Source organism: Ambystoma mexicanum, chromosome 9, assembly GCF_040938575.1.
Source record: "Ambystoma mexicanum isolate Mex_15411 chromosome 9, UKY_AmexF1_1, whole genome shotgun sequence".
Classification (NCBI taxonomy): Eukaryota; Metazoa; Chordata; class Amphibia; order Caudata; family Ambystomatidae; genus Ambystoma; species Ambystoma mexicanum.
The window spans coordinates 19,898,453-19,922,339 of record NC_090931.1 but is presented as its reverse complement, the minus strand read 5'-3'; the positions used below and the strand labels follow the sequence as shown (position 1 = coordinate 19,922,339).

General features: G+C 49.3%; 1 protein-coding gene across 1 annotated transcript in view; it reads left to right on the top strand.

The window, feature by feature from the left end:
• CLMP (CXADR like membrane protein) overlaps nt 1-21,183 on the top strand; it is a 456,485-nt gene extending 435,302 nt beyond the window's left edge. The window contains exon 7 of the mRNA XM_069614088.1: nt 3,748-21,183. Within this exon, the coding sequence (XP_069470189.1) occupies nt 3,748-4,042 (295 nt within the window). The 3' untranslated portion in view covers nt 4,043-21,183. The remainder of the gene's footprint in view (nt 1-3,747) is intronic.
• The last annotated feature ends 2,704 nt before the right edge of the window (nt 21,184-23,887 follow it).

Here is a 23,887-nt window from a genome sequence, read left to right as displayed (position 1 = left end):
GCCCAGCTCAATGCAGCCAATTCAACGCAGGCGATCACAGTGCCACACTAAAACAATGCATCCAATTCAGTGCAGGCAATCTCTCACTTCAAGGCAGGGTGAATGCATCCATTCAATGGAGGCCATCTCAGTGCCACACTGAATCAATGCATCCATTAAACTACAGGTCATCTCATTGCAGTATGCATGGCATTGCACTGCAAGCCCAACTCAATGCAACCTTTATAATACAGGCCATCTCACTGCAGTGTGCATGCCATTGCACTGCAAGGCCAACTCGATGTAACCTTTACGATACAGGCCATCTCACTACAGCCTGCATGGCATTGCACTGCAAGCCCAACTCAATGCAACCTTTATTATACAGGCCATCTCACTGCAGCATGCATGGCATTGCACTGCAAACCCAGCTCAATGCAACCTTTATAATACAGGTCATCTCACTGCAGCGTGCATGGCATTGAGCTGCAAGCCCAACTCAATGCAACCTTTACAATACAGGTCATCTCACTGCAGCGTGCATGGCATTGCACTGCAAGCCCAACTCAATGCAACCTTTACAATACAGGCCATCTCACTGCAGCATGCATGGCATTGCACGGCAAGCCCAACTAAATGCAACCTTTACGATACAGGTCATCTCACTGCAGCGTGCATGGCATTGCACTGCAAACCCAGCTCAATGCAACCTTTATAATACAGGCCATCTCACTGCAGTGTGCATGCCATTGCACTGCAAGGCCAACTCAATGCAACCTTTACGATACAGGCCATCTCACTACAGCCTGCATGGCATTGCACTGCAAGCCCAACTCAATGCAACCTTTATGATACAGGCCATCTCACTGCAGCATGCATGGCATTGCACTGCAAACCCAGCTCAATGCAACCTTTATAATACAGGTCATCTCACTGCAGCGTGCATGGCATTGAGCTGCAAGCCCAACTCAATGCAACCTTTACAATACAGGTCATCTCACTACAGCGTGCATGGCATTGCACTGCAAGCCCAACTCAATGCAACCTTTACAATACAGGCCATCTCACTGCAGCATGCATGGCATTGCACGGCAAGCCCAACTAAATGCAACCTTTACGATACAGGTCATCTCCCTGCAGTATGCATGGCATTGCACTGCAAGCCCAACTCAATGCAACCTTTATAATACAGGCCATCTCACTGCAGTGTGCATGCCATTGCACTGCAAGGCCAACTCAATGCAACCTTTATGATACAGGCCATCTCACTACAGCCTTCATGGCATTGCACTGCAAGCCCAACTCAATGCAACCTTTATGATACAGGCCATCTCACTGCAGCATGCATGGCATTGCACTGCAAACCCAGCTCAATGCAACCTTTATAATACAGGTCATCTCACTGCAGCGTGCATGGCATTGAGCTGCAAGCCCAACTCAATGCAACCTTTACAATACAGGTCATCTCACTGCAGCGTGCATGGCATTGCACTGCAAGCCTAACTCAATGCAACCTTTACAATACAGGTCATCTCACTGCAACATGCATGGCATTGCACGGCAAGCCCAACTAAATGCAACCTTTACGATACAGGTCATCTCACTGCAGCGTGCATGGCATTGCACTGCAAACCCAGCTCAATGCAACCTTTATAGTACAGGCCATCTCACTGCAGTGTGCATGCCATTGCACTGCAAGGCCAACTCAATGCAACCTTTACGATACAGGCCATCTCACTACAGCCTGCATGGCATTGCACTGCAAGCCCAACTCAATGCAACCTTTATGATACAGGCCATCTCACTGCAGCATGCATGGCATTGCACTGCAAACCCAGCTCAATGCAACCTTTATAATACAGGTCATCTCACTGCAGCGTGCATGGCATTGAGCTGCAAGCCCAACTCAATGCAACCTTTACAATACAGGTCATCTCACTGCAGCGTGCATGGCATTGCACTGCAAGCCCAACTCAATGCAACCTTTACAATACAGGCCATCTCACTGCAGCATGCATGGCATTGCACGGCAAGCCCAACTAAATGCAACCTTTATGATACAGGTCATCTCACTGCAGCGTGCATGGCATTGCCCTGCAAGCCCAACTCAATGCAACCTTTACAATACAGGCCATCTCACTGCAGCATGCATGGCATTGCACGGCAAGCCCAACTAAATGCAACCTTTATGATACAGGTCATCTCACTGCAGCGTGCATGGCATTCCTTTTAAAAAGGGCTTCTTCTCACTGCAGGCAAGAGTGAATGCAGTCATTTCAAAAAGGCTACCTCACACTGCAAGCCAGAGTAAATTAAGTCATTTCAGTGCAGGACATGGCACTCCACGCCGAGGTCCTTGCAGCTAATTCATCGCAGGCGATCGCAGTGCCACACTAAATCAATGCATCCAATTCAGTGCAGGCAATCTCTCACTTCAAGGCAGGGTGAATGCATCCATTCAATGGAGGCCATCTCAGTGCCACACTGAATCAATGCATCCATTAAACTACAGGCCATCTCACTGCAGCATGCATGGCATTGCACGGCAAGCCCAACTAAATGCAACCTTTATGATACAGGCCATCTCACTGCAGCGTGCATGGCATTGCACTGCAAACCCAGCTCAATGCAACCTTTATAATACAGGCCATCTCACTGCAGTGTGCATGGCATTGCACTGCAAGGCCAACTCAATGCAACCTTTACGATACAGGTCATCTCACTGCAGCCTGCATGGCATTGCACTGCAAACCCAGCTCAATGCAACCTTTATAATACAGGCCATCTCACTGCAGTGTGCATGGCATTGCACTGCAAGGCCAACTCAATGCAACCTTTACGATACAGGTCATCTCACTGCAGCCTGCATGGCATTGCACTGCACCGTTATAATACAGGCCATCTCACTGTAGCGTGCATGGCATTGAGCTGCAAGCCCAACTCAATGCAACCTTTTTGGGCGGGTCTGAGGTCTGTCTGTTTATTTTTGCGTTATTTCTCTTTTCTTTCTCCTGATTTTTACCTGATTCGCGCGTCCCTCCCTTTCACTCCAACCTTCTTTATTCGTTTTGCATTACAGCTTGTTTTCCTCTTTCTCTTATTCCCTGTTGACGCTCGGTTTATTATTTAAATGTTTGCATTTTACTTTTGATGTCACGGTTTTTTCCCCCATTTTTTTTTGTTAACCATTTGGCCAGTTTTACATTTAATTTAATGTTTGCATTTTCGGTGATAAGGTCTTGCATGGAAAGGGCTTTCATGAAAGTGGCAGGGGTGAAAAGGTCATGTGTCGCTCATTCTTGGCTCCGCCCCCCCAGCTCGAAGGCGCCATCATGCTCGCTAGCCAGCAGCGCGCGCGACGGACATGACCTTCACATTGGGCCGGCGGCGGGAGAAGCTTCTGCATAAGAGATGGGTTCCGTTCGGAGAGGAGGGATCAGGTTTAATGGGACTCGTGTACCGGTGCTGTGTGCTGCAGCGTAACCTCTCCGGCCTCTCTGGTTACAGGTGCTCGTGCATGAGCAGCTGCATCCCTGGAGAGCTCACAGGAACGCGCCTGACCTTCGCAGAGCAAAATACACAGTTCTGCATGTATTCACCCGAGCATTGAAACATGGCTTTAGAAGTAGATTGCCAGCAGGGATGATGTAATGTGCAGAAGCAGAGCCATGATGTCTTGCATCCTGGTTGCAGTCGTTCCTTACTGTCCTTGCCATCCAATGTTCTTTGTGTCTTCTTCTGACCGAGTCTTGTTTTTTCCCCCCCTAGGGAAGATGCTGAGGCACCAAAAGCCCGTCTGGTCCAGCCAGGCTCCTCCTTTTCAGGCTCTAGAAGTTCCCGCTCAGGTTCCTCCTCGACGCGTTCAACCACCAACAGTGCCTGTCGCAGCCAGCAGACTCTATCTACTCAAGCAACGCCCCGTTCAGCTCCACAACACTACAGCCGTGGGCAAGCGGAAGCACGATCCTTGGCGACCAGTCAAGGAAGCTATGCCAGCCCAATGAGGTTGGATGCCACACCCATCATGGTCCCTGCCCAAAACACAGCCTTCCAGATGGTCTGATTGATTGCCAGCTGCTCTGAGATTCTTGATTTCACATCAGCAATTCTCTGGATGCTCTTGGGTTCCAGACTACCTGAACGCCCAATACGAGGCCAGCGGTTTGGACATTACCTGGTGGCAGATAACCTAATTGGTCATAAGCTGATCCAAACCACCCGCCTGCCCTCTTGATACCAAATCTTCAGAGACTCGTTTTTTTCAGACTGACTGGCCACCAGGCTACTCAAGGCTCTCGCTGCAGCAATGGGCCTGTTCCACTAGCATGGGAGCTTCTCTGCCAGACTTGGTGTGGTTGGGTCTTGAACTCTGAGTTGAAGATATATCGGGAACGCCATCCATTTTTCTCTTCCTCCGTTCCCTCCTGATCTTCAGGTCTTTGTGCTATGCATCAATAACCACGCTTGCTAAATGGTTGAACTATGGAAAATCTGTCTCCTCGAGGCTCCGCCTCACCCGGAACAGGAAGGGAGTTGCGATAAAATGGTCTTATTTGGTGACTACATTTGCCATATGCATCCCAACAAAGCGACGGTTCATTTCGACTGGTTGATCTTACCTTCCTATGCTTGCTTGCTTCTTTCCACTCCGCAGTAGGGCCACTGCAATACATCTTGCCATTTTCCTGTGGAGCTCTGTGCAAAACTACACCTCCGCCCTTGAAGGAGCGGAGGAGAGCAAATGGCCTTCCCCTAACATGAAATGTACAAAGCAAAGATCAGGCCCCCGGAAAAGGACCCCGGGACATGGCTCCAAATCTCAGGCCGGCCTTGGAGTCGTTTGAGCTGTGAAATGAGACCTAGGAATCGATGAAAGCAGAAAAGAGTATTTTGAGGTCATGGCAAGGAGAGAAGTCCAGGCTCCACGCCTCCTCCAGAAGCACTCAGTCTAAGGCGCTGATCCCGGGGAAGTGAATGTGTTTCAGGGACCGAGTGATTGTGCAAGAAGTTGTGCTTGTGACCTTCAAGCTCCCTCTTCGGGTTTAGAAAACATGCCTTTTAAGTAGGAATCCTGCTGGTGTTTCATCTCTTTCCTACAACCGGGGAGATGATGGGAGCACTGCACCACAGAAAATGTTACCACATACTCCAGGGACCCCCCCTCACTGTACTCCAGCGTCTCACTGATCCTCCTCCCCACCACCAGGATTCACACACCTCTTCGCTCACCCTGTTCCTCTCCATCACCATTCGGTCATCTATTTGTTCTTTGTCTCTGGAGGATAGCTCAGGGGCAACATGCTCGCCTTCAAAGCAAGACGACACGGAGCAATACAGGTTCGATCCCCGGGTCTGTGCTTAGAAACCGCTGGGTATTAAGCACGTTCTAAATATCATATCATATCATATCATCCTCACCCTCACTATTAACACACCTCTTTACACGTCCTCTTCCTCCCAATCACTATTCACACACAACCAGGGGGGTTGCTAGTCCGGGAAAAGATCAGGGGCTAAGCTAATGTCGGTATTGTTGGGATTCGGGGCTAGCGATAGCCTTTTGGTTGCAGTCCCTGAGCTTCTATCTGGGGCTACAACCAAAAGACCCGGGGCTATAGCACCTTCAGCCACCCTAGCGACGCCTCTGCACACAAAGCTTACCCCTTCCTCACCGTCCCTGCTGTCACATCTTCTCGCCCATTTCTTCCTCACCATCCCTGCTGTCACATCTTCTCGCCCATTTCTTCCTCACCGTCCCTGCTGTCACATCTTCTCGCCCATTTCTTCCTCACCGTACCTGCTGTCACATCTTCTCGCCCATTTCTTCCTCACCATCCCTGCTGTCACATCTTCTCGCCCATTTCTTCCACACCATCCTTGCTGTCACATCTTCTCGCCCATTTCTTCCTCACCATCCCTGCTGTCACATCTTCTCACCCATTTCTTCCTCACCATCCCTGCTGTCACATCTTCTCGCCCATTTCTTCCTCACCACCCCTGCTGTCGCATCTTCTCGCCCATTTCTTCCTCACCATCCCTGCTGTCGCATCTTCTCGCCCATTTCTTCCTCACCATCCATGCTGTCACATCTTCTCGCCCATTTCTTCCTCACCGTCCCTGCTATCACATCTTCTCGCCCCTTTCTTCCTCACCGTCCCTGCTGTCACATCTTCTCACCCTCTTTCTTCCTCACCGTCCCTGCTGTCACATCTTCTCACCCATTTCTTCCTCACCATCCCTGCTGTCACATCTTCTCGCCCATTTCTTCCTCACCATCCCTGCTGTCACATCTTCTCGCCCATTTCTTCCTCACCATCCCTGCTGTCACATCTTCTCGCCCATTTCTTCCTCACCATCCCTGCTGTCACATCTTCTCGCCCATTTCTTCCTTACTATCCCAGCTGTCACATCTTCTCGCCCATTTCTTCCTCACCATCCCTGCTGTCACATCTTCTCGCCCATTTCTTCCTCACCGTCCCTGCTGTCACATCTTCTCGCCCATTTCTTCCTTACTATCCCTGCTGTCACATCTTCTCGCCCATTTCTTCCTCACCATCCCTGCTGTCACATCTTCTCGCCCATTTCTTCCTCACCATCCCTGCTGTCACATCTTCTCGCCCATTTCTTCCTCACCATCCCTGCTGTCACATCTTCTCGCCCATTTCTTCCTCACCATCCCTGCTGTCACATCTTCTCGCCCATTTCTTCCTCACCATCCCTGCTGTCACATCTTCTCGCCCATTTCTTCCTCACCATCCCTGCTGTCACATCTTCTCGCCCATTTCTTCCTCACCGTCCCTGCTGTCACATCTTCTCGCCCATTTCTTCCTCACCGTCCCTGCTGTCACATCTTCTCGCCCATTTCTTCCTCACCATCCCTGCTGTCACATCTTCTCGCCCATTTCTTCCTCACCATCCCTGCTGTCACATCTTCTCGCCCATTTCTTCCTCACCATCCCTGCTGTCACATCTTCTCGCCCATTTCTTCCTCACCATCCCTGCTGTCACATCTTCTCGCCCATTTCTTCCTCACCGTCCCTGCTGTCACATCTTCTCGCCCATTTCTTCCTCACCGTCCCTGCTGTCACATCTTCTCGCCCATTTCTTCCTCACCATCCCTGCTGTCACATCTTCTCGCCCATTTCTTCCTCACCATCACCATTCTCACCCCTACTTGTTAATCATCTTGCCCATCATCATGCCCACGCCCCTCCCGCCCCCCGCTCATCCTCTTTGTGTAATTCCACTGCTCCTCAGCTTCGTCTTTTCCTCACTCCTTCATCACCACCCTTATCCGCAGAACCTAGACATAGCCATTTTTGGCCACCCAGTTTTCCACAAATCCTGTTCTTATTCTCCGTAATCATTCTTTCTCAGTCTCGCCCTACTTGTGGTGTTAGGGCATCACAGCCACCAGCACCCTGCCTCGCCGTAGTCTGCAAGTACGCATGCATGTGTTTGACTGCTATAAACAGCCAGGCTTATCTGTCTGCCACTCCCTCGCCTCCCTCAATGGTACAGACATGGGCCTCATTTTGAAATTGCTGCTGTGGTAATAGCATTCTGGTATTACCGCATACCGGCACGTTACCGCACCGGCACACTGCAAGTTTCACGGTATGGTGGTGGATTTACCTCCAGCTCAGTCCCAGTGGAATCCTATAGGACACCATGGAATAGGAATTTACTGGCATTTCCGCTACTTGGAATCTGTCGGTAATTCCGGCAGACCAAGTGAGGAAAATGGTATTGCACTTTGCTACTATCCGGCGGGATACCGGCAAACATGTAAGAGGCTGCATATCTAGTCTTCAGCTCTACCGTAACTCTTTCACTGCTTTCACTCTAACATTTCCTCATCAGGCCTTTTTGAAACCTGCTAGAATTCATGGCACTATCACAGTGACCGGACGTAGTGCCTTCTGAGTAACACCCTAATTGTTACACTTTCTGGCTTCCCTAAGCCCTAGACTAAGAAATAACTTCAAGATCTACACCGTCCCTTCCCACCATTGAAGTGGTTAAATGTATCTATCATATCTTCCATCTCTTGTTATATCTCCCCACTTCCAGCTCTGCCCAAAATACCTCACTCCCAACCCTGTCCATATTTCCCAGATCACTTCATTTTGGCTCACTCCCAGTTCTGTCCATATCTCCTCTTTCCCAGCTCCGTCAATATATTCCCATTCCAGTTCTGTTTATATCGCCACACTCCCAGCACTGTCTGTATCGTCTATCCCCTCACTCCCAGCACTGTCCGTATCGCCTATCCCCTCACTCCCAGCACTGTCTGTATCGTCTATCCCCTCACTAACAGTTCTGTCCATATCTCCTCTTTCCCAGCTCTGTCAATATATTCCCATTCCAGTTCTGTTTATATCGCCACACTCCCAGCACTGTCCGTATCGCCTATCCCCTCACTCCCAGCACTGTCTGTATCGCCTATCCCCTCACTCCCAGTTCTGTCCATATCTCCTCTTTCCCAGCTCTGTCAATATATTCCCATTCCAGTTCTGTTTATATCGCCACATTCCCAGCGCTGTCTGTATCGCCTATCCCCTCACTCCCAGTTCTGTCCATATCTCCTCTTTCCCAGCTCTGTCAATATATCCCCATTCCAGTTCTGTTTATATCGCCACACTCCCAGCGCTGTCCGTATCACCTATCCCCTCACTCCCAGCACTGTCCGTATCGCCTATCCCCTCAATCCCAGCACTGTCCGTATCGCCTATCCCCTCACTCCCAGTTCTGTCCATATCTCCTCTTTCCCAGCTCCGTCAATATATTCCCATTCCAGTTCTGTTTATATCGCCACACTCCCAGCGCTGTCCGTATCGTATCACTGAAACATATGTTCACATCTCTCCATCCCTAGCTCTTATCTATCGCTCCCAATTGCCCATCCTGTGAGATCTCCAAGCTTTCCTCTTATCTCACAGTCCTGTTCATATCTCTCTACTCAGAATTCAGTTCATATCTCCCCACTGTCCGCTCGGTTCATATCGTCTCACTTCCAGCTCGCTTCATATCCTGGAGCACTGTTAATATCTGCTCTGTAACATCTGTGTCCATATCTCGCCACTCAAAGCTCTGCTTATATCACCAATGTCTCTTCTTCTCTACAAACTCTTTTCACACCCCATCTCAGTACATATCTCCCGATTGGGCTGGGCGGACAGCTCAGGGGCAATGTGTTTGTCTTGGAGGCAAAACAATGCACAGCAACATGGGCTTAAATCCTGGGTCTCGCGCTTAGAAACTGGTTTGTGGTATTACGCTTGTTATAAAAGAACCATCACAATTACTCCACGCTCTTTTATATCAGTCATCGTCCTGCTCCAAGTTGTGTCCATATTGCCCTACTCTATTCACATCTCATTACTATGTTTATATCTCCCACTCAGAAAAACCTCTAGTCAGATCTTCCAGCTGCGTCCATATCGCTTCACTTCAATCTCTGATAATATGATCATATCTTCCCACAGCCAGCTCTGATGATATCTCCTCACACACAGCTCTCTCCTCACACAGCTTTGATCATATCTTCTCGCTCCCAACACAGGTCATATCTCCTCTCTCCCAGCTCTCATCATATCACCTCACACACAGCTCTGATCATATCTCTTCACACAGCTCTGGTCATATGCCCTCACACACAGATGATTGTATCTCTTCACACTCAGCTCTGACCATATCTCCTCACTACCAGCAGAGGTCCTATCTCCTCACACACAGCTCTGATCATACCTCTTCACACAGCTCTGGTCATATCTCCTCACTCCCAGCACAGGTCCTCACACACAGCTCTGATCATACCTCTTCACACAGCTCTGGTCATATCTCCTCACTCCCAGCACAGGTCCTATCTCCTCACACACAGCTCTGATGATACCTCTTCACACAGCTCTGGTCATATCTCCTCACTCCCAGCACATGTCATATCTCCTCACACACAACTCTGATCATACCTCTTCACACAGCTCTGGTCATATATCCTCACTACCAGCACAGGTCCTATCTCCTCACACACAGCTCTGATGATACCTCTTCACACAGCTCTGATCATATCTCCTCACTCCCAGCACAGGTCCTATCTCCTCACACACAGCCCTGATCACACCTCTTCACACAGCTCTGGTCATATCTCCTCACTCCCAGCACAGGTCCTATCTCCTCACACACAGCTCTGATGATACCTCTTCACACAGCTCTGGTCATATCTCCTCACTCCAAGCACAGGTCCTATCTCCTCACACACAGCTCAGATCATGTCTCTTCACACAGCTCTGATGATACCTCTTCACACAGCTCTGGTCATATCTCCTCTCTACCAGCACAGGTCCTATCTCCTCACACACAGCTCTGATGATACCTCTTCACACAGCTCTGATCATATCTCCTCTCTACCAACACAGTTCCTATCTCCTCACACACAGCTCTGATCATACCTCTTCACACAGCTCTGGTCATATCTCCTCACTCCCAGCACAGGTCCTATCTCCTCACACACAGCTCTGATCATGACTCTTCACACAGCTCTGATGATACCTCTTCACACAGCTCTGGTCATATCTCCTCTCTACCAGCACAGGTCCTATCTCCTCACACACAGCTCTGATCATACCTCTTCACACAGCTCTGGTCATATATCCTCACTACCAGCACAGGTCCTATCTCATCACACACAGCTCTGATCATACCTCTTCACACAGCTCTGGTCATATCTCCTCACTCCCAGCACAAGGCCTATCTCCTCACACACAGCTCTGATCATGCCTCTTCATACAGCTCTGGTCATATATCCTCACTACCAGCACAGGTCCTATCTCCTCACACACAGCTCTGATCATACCTCTTCACACAGCTCTGGTCATATATCCTCACTACCAGCACATGTCCTATCTCCTCACACACAGCTCTGATGATACCTCTTCACACAGCTCTGATCATATCTACACACTCCCAGCACAGGTCCTATCTCCTCACACACAGCTCTGATCATACCTCTTCACACAGCTCTGGTCATATCTCCTCACTCCCAGCACAGGTCCTATCTCCTCACACACAGCTCTGATCATACCTCTTCACACAGCTCTGGTCATATCTCCTCACTCCCAGCATAGGTCCTATCTCCTCACACACAGCTCTGACGATACCTCTTCACACAGCTCTGGTCATATCTCCTCACTCACAGCACAGGTCCTATCTCCTCACAGACAGCTCTGATGATACCTCTTCACACAGCTCTGGTCATATATCCTCACTCCCAGCACAGGTCCTATCTCCTCACACACAGCTCTGATCATGACTCTTCACACAGCTGTGATGATACCTCTTCACACAGCTCTGGTCATATCTCCTCTCTACCAGCACAGGTCCTATCTCCTCACACACAGCTCTGATGATACCTCTTCACACAGCTCTGGTCATATCTCCTCACTCCCAGCACAGGTCCTATCTCCTCACACACAGCTCTGATGATACCTCTTCACACAGCTCTGGTCATATCTCCTCACTCCCAGCACAGGTCATATCGCCTCACTCCCAGCTCTGATCATTCCTCTTCACACAGCTCTGATCATATCTCCTCACTCCCAGCTCTGATCATACCTCTTCACACAGCTCTGGTCATATCTCCTCACTCCCAGCACAGGTCATATCTCCTCACTCCCAGCTCTGATCATGCCTCTTCACACAGCTCTGATGATACCTCTTCACACAGCTCTGATCATATCTCCTCACTCCCAGCACAGGTCCTATCTCCTCACACACAGCTCTGATGATACCTCTTCACACAGCTCTGGTCATATCTCCTCACTCCCAGCTCTTTTCATATAGCCTGAATCTGAGTTCCATTCATGTCTCCTTGTGCCCAAGTCTGTTCATATCGCCTCGCTTTCAGCTTTGCTCATATCTGACTGGTTGTTGCTCTGTCCATAATTTCCTGCTATGTTGTTCTCTCCCAGCTCTGTTCATATCTCTCCACCCCCAGCTCTGTGCAGTCCCTCCCTCCACTCTCATCCCCCAGCTCCTTTCAGCGCTCCCAGTTCTGCAGGATTATAAACTTTGTACAGTAGTCGAGCTTCGTAAGGAACTCACTAGTCGAGCTTCGTGAGGAACTCACTGGTCGAGCTTCGTGAGGAACTCACTGGTCGAGCTGCGTGAGGAACTCACTAGTCAAGCTTCGTGAGGAACTCACTGGTGGAGCTTTGTGAGGAACTCACTAGTCGAGCTGCGTGAGGAACTCACTAGTCGAGCTGCGTGAGGAACTCACTAGTCGAGCTTCGTGAGGAACTCACTAGTCGAGCTGCGTGAGGAACTCACTAGTCGAGCTGCGTGAGGAACTCACTAGTCGAGCTTCGTGAGGAACTCACTGGTCGAGCTTTGTGAGGAGCTCACTAGTCGAGCTGCGTGAGGAACCATTCCTGAGTCGTGGTTCTGTTCAGACACATGGTGGAGACCTTTTCGTCGGGTCTGTTTAGCTCACCTGGAGCATTTCAGCTCATATTCAGCAGTGCAAGAGGGGGATTTGCTCAAGCATCTCTGATATCCATCCAGAGCACATGGCTCATCGTCTCGCGTACTCTTTCTCTGAAGTCTAGACTTTAGGTAACTTGCTTAATGTTGCTTTGCTACTGTGGAAAACGTAATGCACTACTTTAGGTGGGGTCTCAATGGCTTTTTTATGGAAACCCCCAATTTCCATTTTTCGTGAGCTGTAGGCCTCTCCAAATGATTTCCAATGCCCCCTGCTCTTCCAGGTACCTTTAGAAATCATTGGATAGACTCAATGCCCTACTTCAGTGGAATGGCCTCCAATGCCCCCGTCCTCACCCCACATGAACCTTAAAGGGCATCTCCTTGACTCTGTTGTTCCATTTCCTCTCCCTGTCATCAATTCGCTTGCAGGTCTCCCTGAAAGCCAGCTGGGAAGAGTTGCACCCACCCTCCCACTACACATGGCATAGAGGACAATGAATGACAACAAAGGGCGTTGGAGCCTTCAGCATGTGAGATTGAGTCAAGTAGAACACATCTATGTGTCTGCCTTGATCTGAACTCTGAGTACCCGTCAAACGCAATGGCATTCATTGACCTGGCAGGACCTTCATTGGCCTGGCCTTCATTGGCCTGGCATCACCTTCCTTGGCCTGGCAGGACTTTCCTTGGCCTGGCAGGACCTCCATTGGCCTGGCATCACCTTCATTGGCCTGGCAGGACCTTCATTGCCCTGGCAGGACCTTGCTTGGCCTGGCATGACCTTTATTGGCCTGGCCTTCCTTGGCCTGGCAAGACCTTAATTGGCCTGGCCTTCCTTGGCCTGGCCTTCCTTGGCCTGGCAGGACCTTCCTTGGCCTGGCAGGACCTTGCTTGGCCTGGCATGACCTTTATTGGCCTGGCCTTCCTTGGCCTGGCAAGACCTTAATTGGCCTGGCCTTCCTTGGCCTGGCCTTCCTTGGCCTGGCAGGACCTTCCTTGGCCTGGCAGGACCTTCCTTGGCCTGGCAGGACCTTCATTGGCCTGGCATCGCCTTCATTGGCCTGGCAGGACCTTCATTGCCCTGGCAGGACCTTGCTTGGCCTGGCATGACCTTTATTGGCCTGGCCTTCCTTGGCCTGGCAAGACCTTAATTGGCCTGGCCTTCCTTGGCCTGGCCTTCCTTGGCCTGGCAGGACCTTCCTTGGCCTGGCAGGACCTTCCTTTCTGTTACTCCACTGCCCTGAATTCTGGGTGTCGCTGCAGTCTCTCTTTCATGGGTGTTCACACTCATTTACCCCCTGCCAACAGGTGCCAGCCCCTTCTCGGCAGAGGTGCAGCTGAACTATGCCCAACTTTCTCCAGTTCACTCCTTTCTACAATTAATAATTGAACAATATTGACAATAGTGCCCCCCCCCCCAGACTCCCTCTGTTTCTTAGACTCTGCACTGTAGCCCGGTACTGTAACAACCTTTACCTTTCCTAGTTGGAGCCTGACCCTTACAACAGCGGAGCGGCACCAGAGTGGGGGCTGCACGAGAGTGGGCGGTGCACCGGAGTAGAAGATGCGCCAGAGTGGGAGGTGCGCCAGAGGTGGGGCTGCACCAGAGTGGGGGTGCCCAGAGTGGGAGCTGCACCAGAGTGGGAGCTGCGCCAGAGTGGGAGCTGCCCAGAGTGGGAGCTGCACCAGAGTGGGGGCTGCACGAGAGTGGGCGGTGCACCGGAGTAGAAGATGCGCCAGAGTGGGAGGTGCGCCAGAGGTGGGGCTGCACCAGAGTGGGGGTGCCCAGAGTGGGAGCTGCAACAGAGTGGGGGCTGCACCAGAGCCGGAGCCAGTATTTAATTTGTTGCGGTGTTTGCAGGACTCAGCCATGGCTCTTCTTTCTCAGCCCTGGTGCTTACTGCCTGGTCAGTTTGATTGCAATGTGGTGTTTTGGCAAATATAGTATTTGATTGGTCAGTCACGCAGCAAGCAACACCACTGTGCACTGGGCCAGCGTCTCTGCACCCTTGACAGCTCATTGTTATTCCTGACCCACAGTTGGATGGCAATTCTAGTTATCAATGTCCATAACAAAGGACTTGGAAGGGAAGAATGCTGGGTGCTGCCAGTGGCCATGCCTGCTCACTGCACACTGCCTGCTCACTGCACACTGCTCCAGTGTGCCGGCATGACATTTCTGCAGCTCTCCACTGTAAGGACCAGCAGAACCCAGGGCGGGGGGGCGGGGGGGGGGCTGGTAACAGAAGAGTCACCAGCCGGCAACGTCCGCCACCCACAAAGGGACCAGGGCATGGGAAAGGCCACTGTCAGTGTCACAGTGCCAACCTATTCCAGCTCGCGATACTGTGTTTTACAGGCAAGTCCCTCAATGTTGTAAAGATGTTGCCAATGTATTGTATGAGGGAAGCATGTTTGCTACATTTACTGTGACTGGAGTCAACATATTCCACTTGCCACCTGCAGAATCAGAGCAACATTGTAATGATGACCCCTTAAAGACGCATGTAAACATGTGTCTCACATGACATGTGTGTAAATCACTCGCCTGCGCAGTCATGGCACCCACCAGCCCCAGTGAGCTCTAAGCTCATATATGTTGCCCACGTGGGGAGCGGCCTGTGCCGGTGTGCCAGGGGCATGCTACACAATATTAAGGCCCTTGCACTTAGTTTATTTATTTTATAAATGATTATAAATGAAGCACTTGCTCCGGACACGCTTGTGAGGCTGGAACATTTTGCTATTCTACTCATGGAATTTTGCAGAGAAGTGCAGATTTAGGGAGTAAAAAAAAGCAGCTCCCGAGTCTTTTTCATAAACTTAAAATATATGTTTAATTTGATAACAAATATTAGAGTTGTGATCCATAGCTACTGTGAACTGGGCACTCCCGGGGTAAAGAAATAGGCATGCTTTTATCTCGAAGACGCTCTTAAGATCACGACACCTTCGACAGAGCTCTTCTTTGTGTCCAGTTGTGTGGGACGACACAGCACCGAATACAACAACGAATCGGTGCCCAGGTCTTCACATGGCAGAGAACTAGGGAGTTACTCCCTGGCTTGCGTTCTTGGGAGTATTAAAGTAAAGTGAGTCGTCAGTGCACACCCACTCAAGTCACAATACATCCTAAGCTTCAGAGAACATGATATCAAATGTGGGTGCAGGGCAGGAACCTCGACCCTGACACGAGATCGCAATAAAAACAATGAGAAATAAGAGTCCAGTCTATGGACCCCCCGGGAGTGGCAGGGGTAGGTGGACTCCTATTTCTCATTCTTGGGAGTATTGGCCTGATCTTTGCAGAGGAACCTCTCTTATGGAGACCCCGTACCGTTTTATGGAGAAGCCCTACCATCTTATGGAGACCCTCCTACCGTCTTATGGAGACCCTCTACCTTCTTATGAAGACCCTCTACCATTTTATGGAGACCCCCTACCGTTTTATGGAGACCCAGACCCTCTACCGTCTTATGGAGACCCCCCCTACCTTCTTATGAAGACCCACTACAGTGTTATGGAGACCCCCCCCTACCGTCTCATGGAGACCCCCTACCATTTTATGGAGACCCCCTACCTTCTTACGGAGACCCTCTACCGTTTTATGGAGATCCCCTACCGTTTTATGGAGACCCTCTACCGTCTTATGGAGAACCCCTACCATCTTATGAAGACCCTCTACAGTCTTATGGAGACCCCCTACTGTTTTATGGAGACCCCCTTCCATCTTATAGAGACCCTCTACCGTCTTATGGAGACCCCCCTACCTTCTTATGGAGATCCTCTACCGTCTTATGGAGACCCCCCTAGTGCCTTTTAGATACCCCTTACCGTCTTATGGAGACCCCCCTACCTTCTTATGGAGACCCTCTACGATTTTATGGAAACCCCTGATGTTCTTATGGAGACGCTCTACCGTCTTATGGAGTCCCCCTACGACCTTATGGAGACCCTCTACCTTCTTATGGAGACCCTCTACCTTCTTATGGAGCCCCTCTACCTTCTTATGAAGACCCTCTACCGTCTTATGGAGACTCCCCCTATCATCTTATGGAGACACCCTACCATTTTATGGAGACCCCCTACCTTCTTATGGAGACCCTCTCCCGTCTTATGGAGATCCCCTACCATCTTATGGAGACCCTCTCCCGTCTTATGGAGATCCCCTGCCATTTTATGGAGACCCCCTACCATTTTATGGAGACCCTCTCCCTTTTTATGGAGATGCCCTACCGTCTTATGGAGACCCCCTACCATATTATGGAGATCCCCTACCATCTTATGGAGACCCCCTACCTTCTTATGTAGACCCTCTCCCGTTTTATGGAGACCCCCTACTTTCTTATGGAGACCCTCTACCTTCTTATGGAGACCCTCTCCCGTCTTATGGAGATCCCCTACCGTTTTATGGAGATCCCCTACCGTCTTATAAAGACACCCTACCATTTTATGCAGATCCCCTACCTTCTTATGGAGACCCTCTCCCGTCTTATGGAGACCCCCTACCTTCTTATGGAGACCTTCTCCCATCTGATGGAGACCCCCTCTGCCGTATTATGGAGACCCCCTACCTTCTTATGGAGACCCTCTCCCGTCTTATGGAGACCCTCTCCCTTCTTATGGAGACCCCTACCGTACCTCATTTTTTCCTTGTCCGCTACACATGTATCTCTTGATGCACATCACTTGTTTCACAGCACAACATGTTATGTTTAATACTTCTGATGATTTCTAGGCTTGCTAGAACACCATCCCATTCTCCTTGTGGTATTTCCATTCCAATCACCTTCCTTTTCATGTTGAGTTGGGCGGTAACTGGGAGAACAGACGGTAGCAGAATGACTGTCAGTTTTTCCATTACCCTAATTATAAGCCGAGCAACCCATTATTGGGGCTATCTCTCTGTCGCTTGCATGCAAGTATTTCTTCCAGAATCCCCACCTCAGCAATCCCTCCAGTCTGCAGGGTGGTCCAGTGGGACTTCTGAATGTGGAACGACTTCATTGCCGTTGTGGCCCGCTGCGGTAACGACACATCCATTCGGTGGTACTGGCCGAGCCGAGGCAGCCAGACTTGTAATGAGGGCCATTGTGTTAGTGCGCTGTGCTTAACGTTATGTTATGTTATGTTATGTTATGTTATGTTATGTTATGTTGCTAGCGCTGTCAAGGCATGTGTGCGACCCAGCAGTGGCAGCAACCTCAGTGCACACCTAGGATTGAAGCCCTCTCTGCGGGAACATTTGGGCCTCAACATCTCCCTGAATTTAACGAGATCTTCACTCGTCACAATCTCCAGGGTAGGAGCCCCCCCACCCAAAGTGCTATTATTGGGAAAAGAACATTTATTTTGCATTGCATTGAATTGTGTTTTGACCAAAAGGATAAATGCACGCACAAATAAATGAAAAATGATTTAAAGTAAATAAAGAATATACATAAAAAAGCAATAAAAACCATGACGAATAAATAGGTTAAGGTCCCTAAAGGACCCGACAGCAAAGCCGATGCCGAGAGCAGAATGAGTTCCTAGGGTAAGGCGTGTCTGTCACACCTCTCCCAGAGAGCACGGCATCACATGTCCACAGACCATATGAACACACATCATGCAGGCACTACACTCCTCACCAGAACCATGAAGTCCCTACGACACCCAGTACCAACACAGGAAGGTTGAATCCCACCAAGTGGGGGTCCCTGATGAAGTGTGACCAAAGAAAAGACATTGACCGCTTGCCTTGTGAGCCCATTGCAAGATCCAACAAGGGTGGCAGGTGGTCAAACACCGGCTTACTCCAAAGCTCCCGCATCTCGGTGGGCCGAGCTGGCAGCAGCAAACTTGACGTCGAAGTCTAGACAATCTAGGGTCCCAGAGTGGAGTAAGGACTGAAGGGGCAAGAGATGGGCCATCAAGCAATGGCCCAGTCTTGGCAACACAGCAGCGGTCACTCTGTGTCTGGAATGAGTTGCCCTTAGGCTTCCAGGCCCTTAGCTGCTCCCGCCGGGTCCGTGTCACGCAGCTCCCATGGAGCTCCAGCCATACAGCGGCTGTTGCATTCAAGCTGCTCTGCTTGCCAAGTTCTAAGCGAACGCAAAAAAGAACTGCCTGTCAAAATATAGCCCCCTACTGGGGAGATTAGTGCACGTATTCGGGGGCAGTGAGGGCAGAAAGGCTACAGAGTCCCCCCCCCCCACTCACAGCCCCCGCCCCCAACACCTGGCCATGCAGGTGTGTCACTCTGGTGATAATCTGGGCTCCTAATTCCTCTTCCCATCTGTGTCCAACGCAGTCACCTGGCACTTAGCCCACTTTGGGCTCTGACACTTCTGACAGCCGCCTGGATTTCAGAAGGTTCCGTCTGGGATCCGGCAGGTAAGGGTAACACCTGAAGAACAAACACGCCCCCATACTTCAAGGGTAGGCTGGAGCACGTCTCAAGCGCATCGTGCAAGCGTGCACTAAGTAACTTTAGCACCACAGGGTATGTGCCGGCTCGAAGACGCACCGGGCATTAGACCTTTTTTCTGATCAGCGTTCTCGATCAGTCAACACTGATGGCAGGGGCGTGCACACTATCACTCATTTCATCTCACCATGTCCTCCCTTCTGATGTCGTGTCCCCTTCAGCCTTCCTCTCCTCTGATGCCCTGAGTAACCTGCCGCGGGCACAATATCACACCTTTCCAGGCTTTAAGTGCACTTCAGAGGTGATTCACGTGATATTAAAAAACTTTCAAGATCGCTGTTACTAACAAGTGCTCAATTCAAGCGCTGTGGGTCCATTCCTCTGGGGTCAAAGCTCTGGGAAGTCTGATCCTCACTGAACTGGAAGAAAATAGATTTTCATACAGGAGAGACAGCCGGAAGTCGAGACTGCTGAACCTTCTAAGTGCATTTGCCAGCAGGTGCCTCACTGGCACACGTCACTTCAATTAATGTGCGGTCATCATTGCACTTCCTGTAATATGGGTCATCACTGCCTGCCTGCCTGCCTGCCATCTTGGGGTGCTGACCTATTCACAGGTGGGAAGCCTTACAGACAGTCTCCTTATTCACTAATGCTCAGCTGGGGCACTGAGACATTGCACTGTCGATATTAATGTCCTTCCCTCAGAGAGACCTCATCAGGCTTGGCTGCCACTCAAGACAGACATGCACCACCCTACACTCCTCGATAACATGTTCCAGGAAAGCTCTTCGGCCCATCTCAGAATCCTCAACAGTCTCTTCTACAGTCTTATCAGCACTCTCAAAACGCTGGTCAGATGTGCTTTCAAAAATCTTAACTCTTGCCAATCCCTCCATTTCCACCCAGGCCTCCCAGCTCTGCCCATCTCCACTGGCACAGCCCTTGGGCACTTCAAGTTTAGGAAGCCCATTAAGAGCGACTCCACAAATCATCCATAAAATACATTGGCAATCGCCGCGCCCTTAAGCTTTGGTTCTATAGATGCTTTGGACTACAACTTGTATCTGCCTTAGCCAGCATTCTCAATGGTGAGGGATCATGGGAGCTGTAGTGCAAAACATCTGGAGATCTGCAGCTGACGCCCGCCTTGGATGTTTCTTCGCCTTCTTAGCCGCTCTAGTCGCCATTGCAAAGGTTTCTTCTATGTCAGCCCTCTGGCTCCAACGCAACATGTACAAGGCCACATCAGAACCCAGCAGATGACCCTTGTGATAGGATGAGGGCAACCTGCCACCCTCGAGGCTCCTCCCACTTGCCTCTCTATCACTCACACTGAAGACACAAAACAACTGTAAACAAGCCAGCATGAAACCAGGGCAGATGGCCCAAGGCTTATGATTCAATGTATTCTTTTGAAATAAATGAGTTGAACACTCCAGCCATCTCTGAAACTCTCTCGCTCACGCACTCCTACTCACACGACTCGAAGGCCAACACACAGCTGACCTCTTTGGTCTTTACCAGCAGGGTAGGGGCGCCAGAACCTCACCAAGGTCTCAGATTTCAAGTAATGACATTTTGTGATATTCGTTTCTCTTGAAAATCCAAAAGGGACTTTGACGAGGTTGAACCGAGAGAGAGAGAGAGAGAGAGATTTTTAGAAGTTTTGCACGATGATAAACGTTGGTCTTAGCATGGCCTGAGAACCCTGCTCAGGCCAAACTCCGCCAGGGGCGGGAAGACAGGCCTCTCCAAATCCTTCTAACCAATTTCCTGAATTGATTCACAAACCTTACAAGCGAAAACTACCCGAAGACGTTCAAGCTGAAAACAGTGCAATCTTCAAGGAAATAAAAATCCAAATAACGTTCAGTATCAAGAGCATCTTTTATAAAAAGGGAAAAGACATTTCACAGAAACCACGTACAAGAAGCCTTTTATTTTCTGCGGTGTAGAAGCAAATCTCACGAGGAATGGCTGCCGCGCATGCGCCTCACCCATGCATTTGCTTCCACGGGTTAGGTCGGGTCATGTGACCCAAGCACTGATTCCTTTAACACGTCAATCACACGCATTGGGCTCGAATCAGCCAATGATGTCTCAGGCTTTGAGTGGGCGAGGGCGCATGTTGTGAATGGACTGACCCAAGCCCCGCCACGTGTTCTGTGCACACGTGCAGAGACGCTCACTTTTTTTGCTGAATTTTGGGGAGGGGTCGTTGTAAATAATGAGACTGATTGCTCCTCTTCAGGAAAGTACTGTTACTCTTATTACACTTTTATTAAACTACAGAAATGCGAATGGAACAATATCGTGTGTTGTCCTTCCTTTGTGGTATCTGCGCGGGGTCCCTCCCTGTGTACTTGGTGGTCAATCAATGAAGGCGACCAGCGTAGAGCGCCAGGACACAGACGCCCAATGGAGCAGTGGTTCATGCACATGTTGCTTCTCTTGCCAATGAATGCCCCCCTCTACCCTTTCCTAGAATGCTGCACGGAAGATAGAGAGAGGGGGTCTCTGATGGAGGGGCGCACATGCCCATGTCAACCTGAAGCAGGGTGGGTGTCATGAGAAGAGCCCTGTTCTGTGGCAGTGTGTAATATTGGTCAAGGAAGACCTCCTCTGGATGTGCACTCTCAGAACGAGACACGCGTGCACTGGATAGCGGTCTCTTGCAGCAAATATCCCCCAAAGTTCCTAGAATTCTCCCAAACCAGTTTTGTGGGGTGTACATGTTGTGACCTATGCAAGAGAATACCCTAGAATGCAAAAACATCTATTCATGGGGAGCAGGAAAAGGGGGCATGGCCCTTACTTGGACACAGGGGACAGGTACATACTGTAAAAAGGTCAGGCTTGCCTGGCGTAGTGATGGCTACCCCACCTTTGCAATGCAGTCATGTAATGACATTTACATCAATTAGATAACATACATTCAAAACAGGCTGGAAAAGAGTGCCTCTCACTGAAAATACATTCACTAAGTGAAATCCTATTTTGTTTGTTTGTTTGTTTATTTATATAGCGCAGCCTGGCCCTAAGGCATCTGGGCGCATTACTTGGTTACAAAGACATATTGTTAAATTGTATACAGAAAATGGTTACAGTAGCAATATAAATGATAGATAAATACAGTAAATACAGTATAATATAGTGAGTGTTCATACATAGGCAGAGTCATTTGCCTATGAAGTATGTAGCAGGAATAATGTAATAGAAACCAGTGATGCCAGCTGAGGCAGTGTGTGGTATGTGTAGGGTGAATCTGCGGTAGATGGCTTGTTGAGATAGCAAGGGTGAGGGGGTCATCGTTAAGATAAAAAGAGAGGATAGGAGACAGTGGTTAGAGTAATGTGGGTGATGGGCGATGGGTCTGTGTTACTTATAGCTCTTTCAAGAGTATCCATGACGTAGAGTTTTTTCTAAACAGGAGGAAGGACGGTTCAGACCTGAGGGTCAGGGGAAGAGGGTTTCAAAGTTTGGAAGCAAGCACAGGGAAAGCGGTGCCGCCTACTTTCAGGAGCTTGAACCTCGGGACTTTCATGCAGTGGGCTTGTGCCGATCTGGTGGGGCGTGAGTTGGTGTTGCGAGAAAAGTTGTCAGCTAGGTATTTAGGTGCCTGATTGGCCAAGCATTTATGGGTGAGAGAGAGTACTTTATGCTCTATCCTTTGGGGCACAGGTAGCCACTCTGTGTTTCGTCTTAAGTCCGAGATATGCTGAGATCTTGGGACATACAGAGCTGCTCTCAAAGCATTATTATGAACCACATGCAATTTGTTAATGTTATGTTGACTGGTGCCAAAGTAGAGTGCATTGCAATAGTCAATTTTGGAGAGTACTAGTGCTCTGGCCAGGGTTGTACAGTGTGAAGTGGAAAGAAATGGTCTACAAGCATTAATTAGCTTTCAAGTGTAGGCAGTAGATGAATTGATAGCGTTGATTTGTCTGGTTAGGGTTAGAGAGGAGTCAAGGTAAATGCCTAGAGTTTTGACGTCCATAGATACTGTAATGCTTTTGCCATCTATGTTGAACGATGTATAAAGTTTGTCAAGATTGTTAAGTCTGGATTGAGATCCATGTTTAGCCATCCAGGCTTGGATGATGGAATAAATGTTATTGTGAACAGGAAATAGTTAATCTAGACAGGAAATAGTTAATCAGAGGATAAATACTTACACTAAAATCAAAAAAAGAAAAGAAATTAAAAAGGAAAAAGGACATAAAAAGGGAAATACTAATAAAACAGACATTAATGAAGATTAAAGTTAGTAAAGTTGGAAGAGGTTCCATGGTGTTGGTGATTGTGCGTTCTTGTATGCACCACCTTCTTTGTATGGCTATTGTGATGAATTTTATAACGCACGTGTTAGTGAGTTAGTGATGGTCATGTTCTGCTAATAGAGGGCAATGGTATGCACAACTGATATAAGTGGAAGTTTGCATAAGATCTCCAATCCACATACTGTGCATGCATGAATAGACTGGTACAGTTTCTTCTCGGGTTTGGTTGATCCAACTTTTGACATTGTGGTTGGCACCAGTTCAATTTAATGGCTAGATGTGCGCCAAAGCACTCACAAATCAATGTGGACAATTTTGAGGTATGTGTCCCGAAATCATGTTTTTAGTTTGGGCTATTAGGTGGCGCTGAAAGCACTACCTTTAAACCAAAACTATTGTCATTAAAATAAGAGCTTTGACATAAGAGGATCAAATATGGCCTTTTAATGAGGGTTTGTAATGCTTTTCAATGGAGATGACATTTGAGATGGGATGTATGTGTTGTTGTTTTGGGTATGGATCCCCTCATATTCCCTGCCCCGAGCCATGCTGATCCCTATGTCCATCTCAGAACTCTCTGAGCTCTGAGCTCTTCCATGGTGGCGGCCATCTTGAATGACTGTCTCCAATGCCATCTTTGAATGGTTAATATACTGTGCATCTTCCAAATAAAATGATACATTCTTATGAGACTACCACATTTTTTCCATTTAAATTTTCCATTTATATG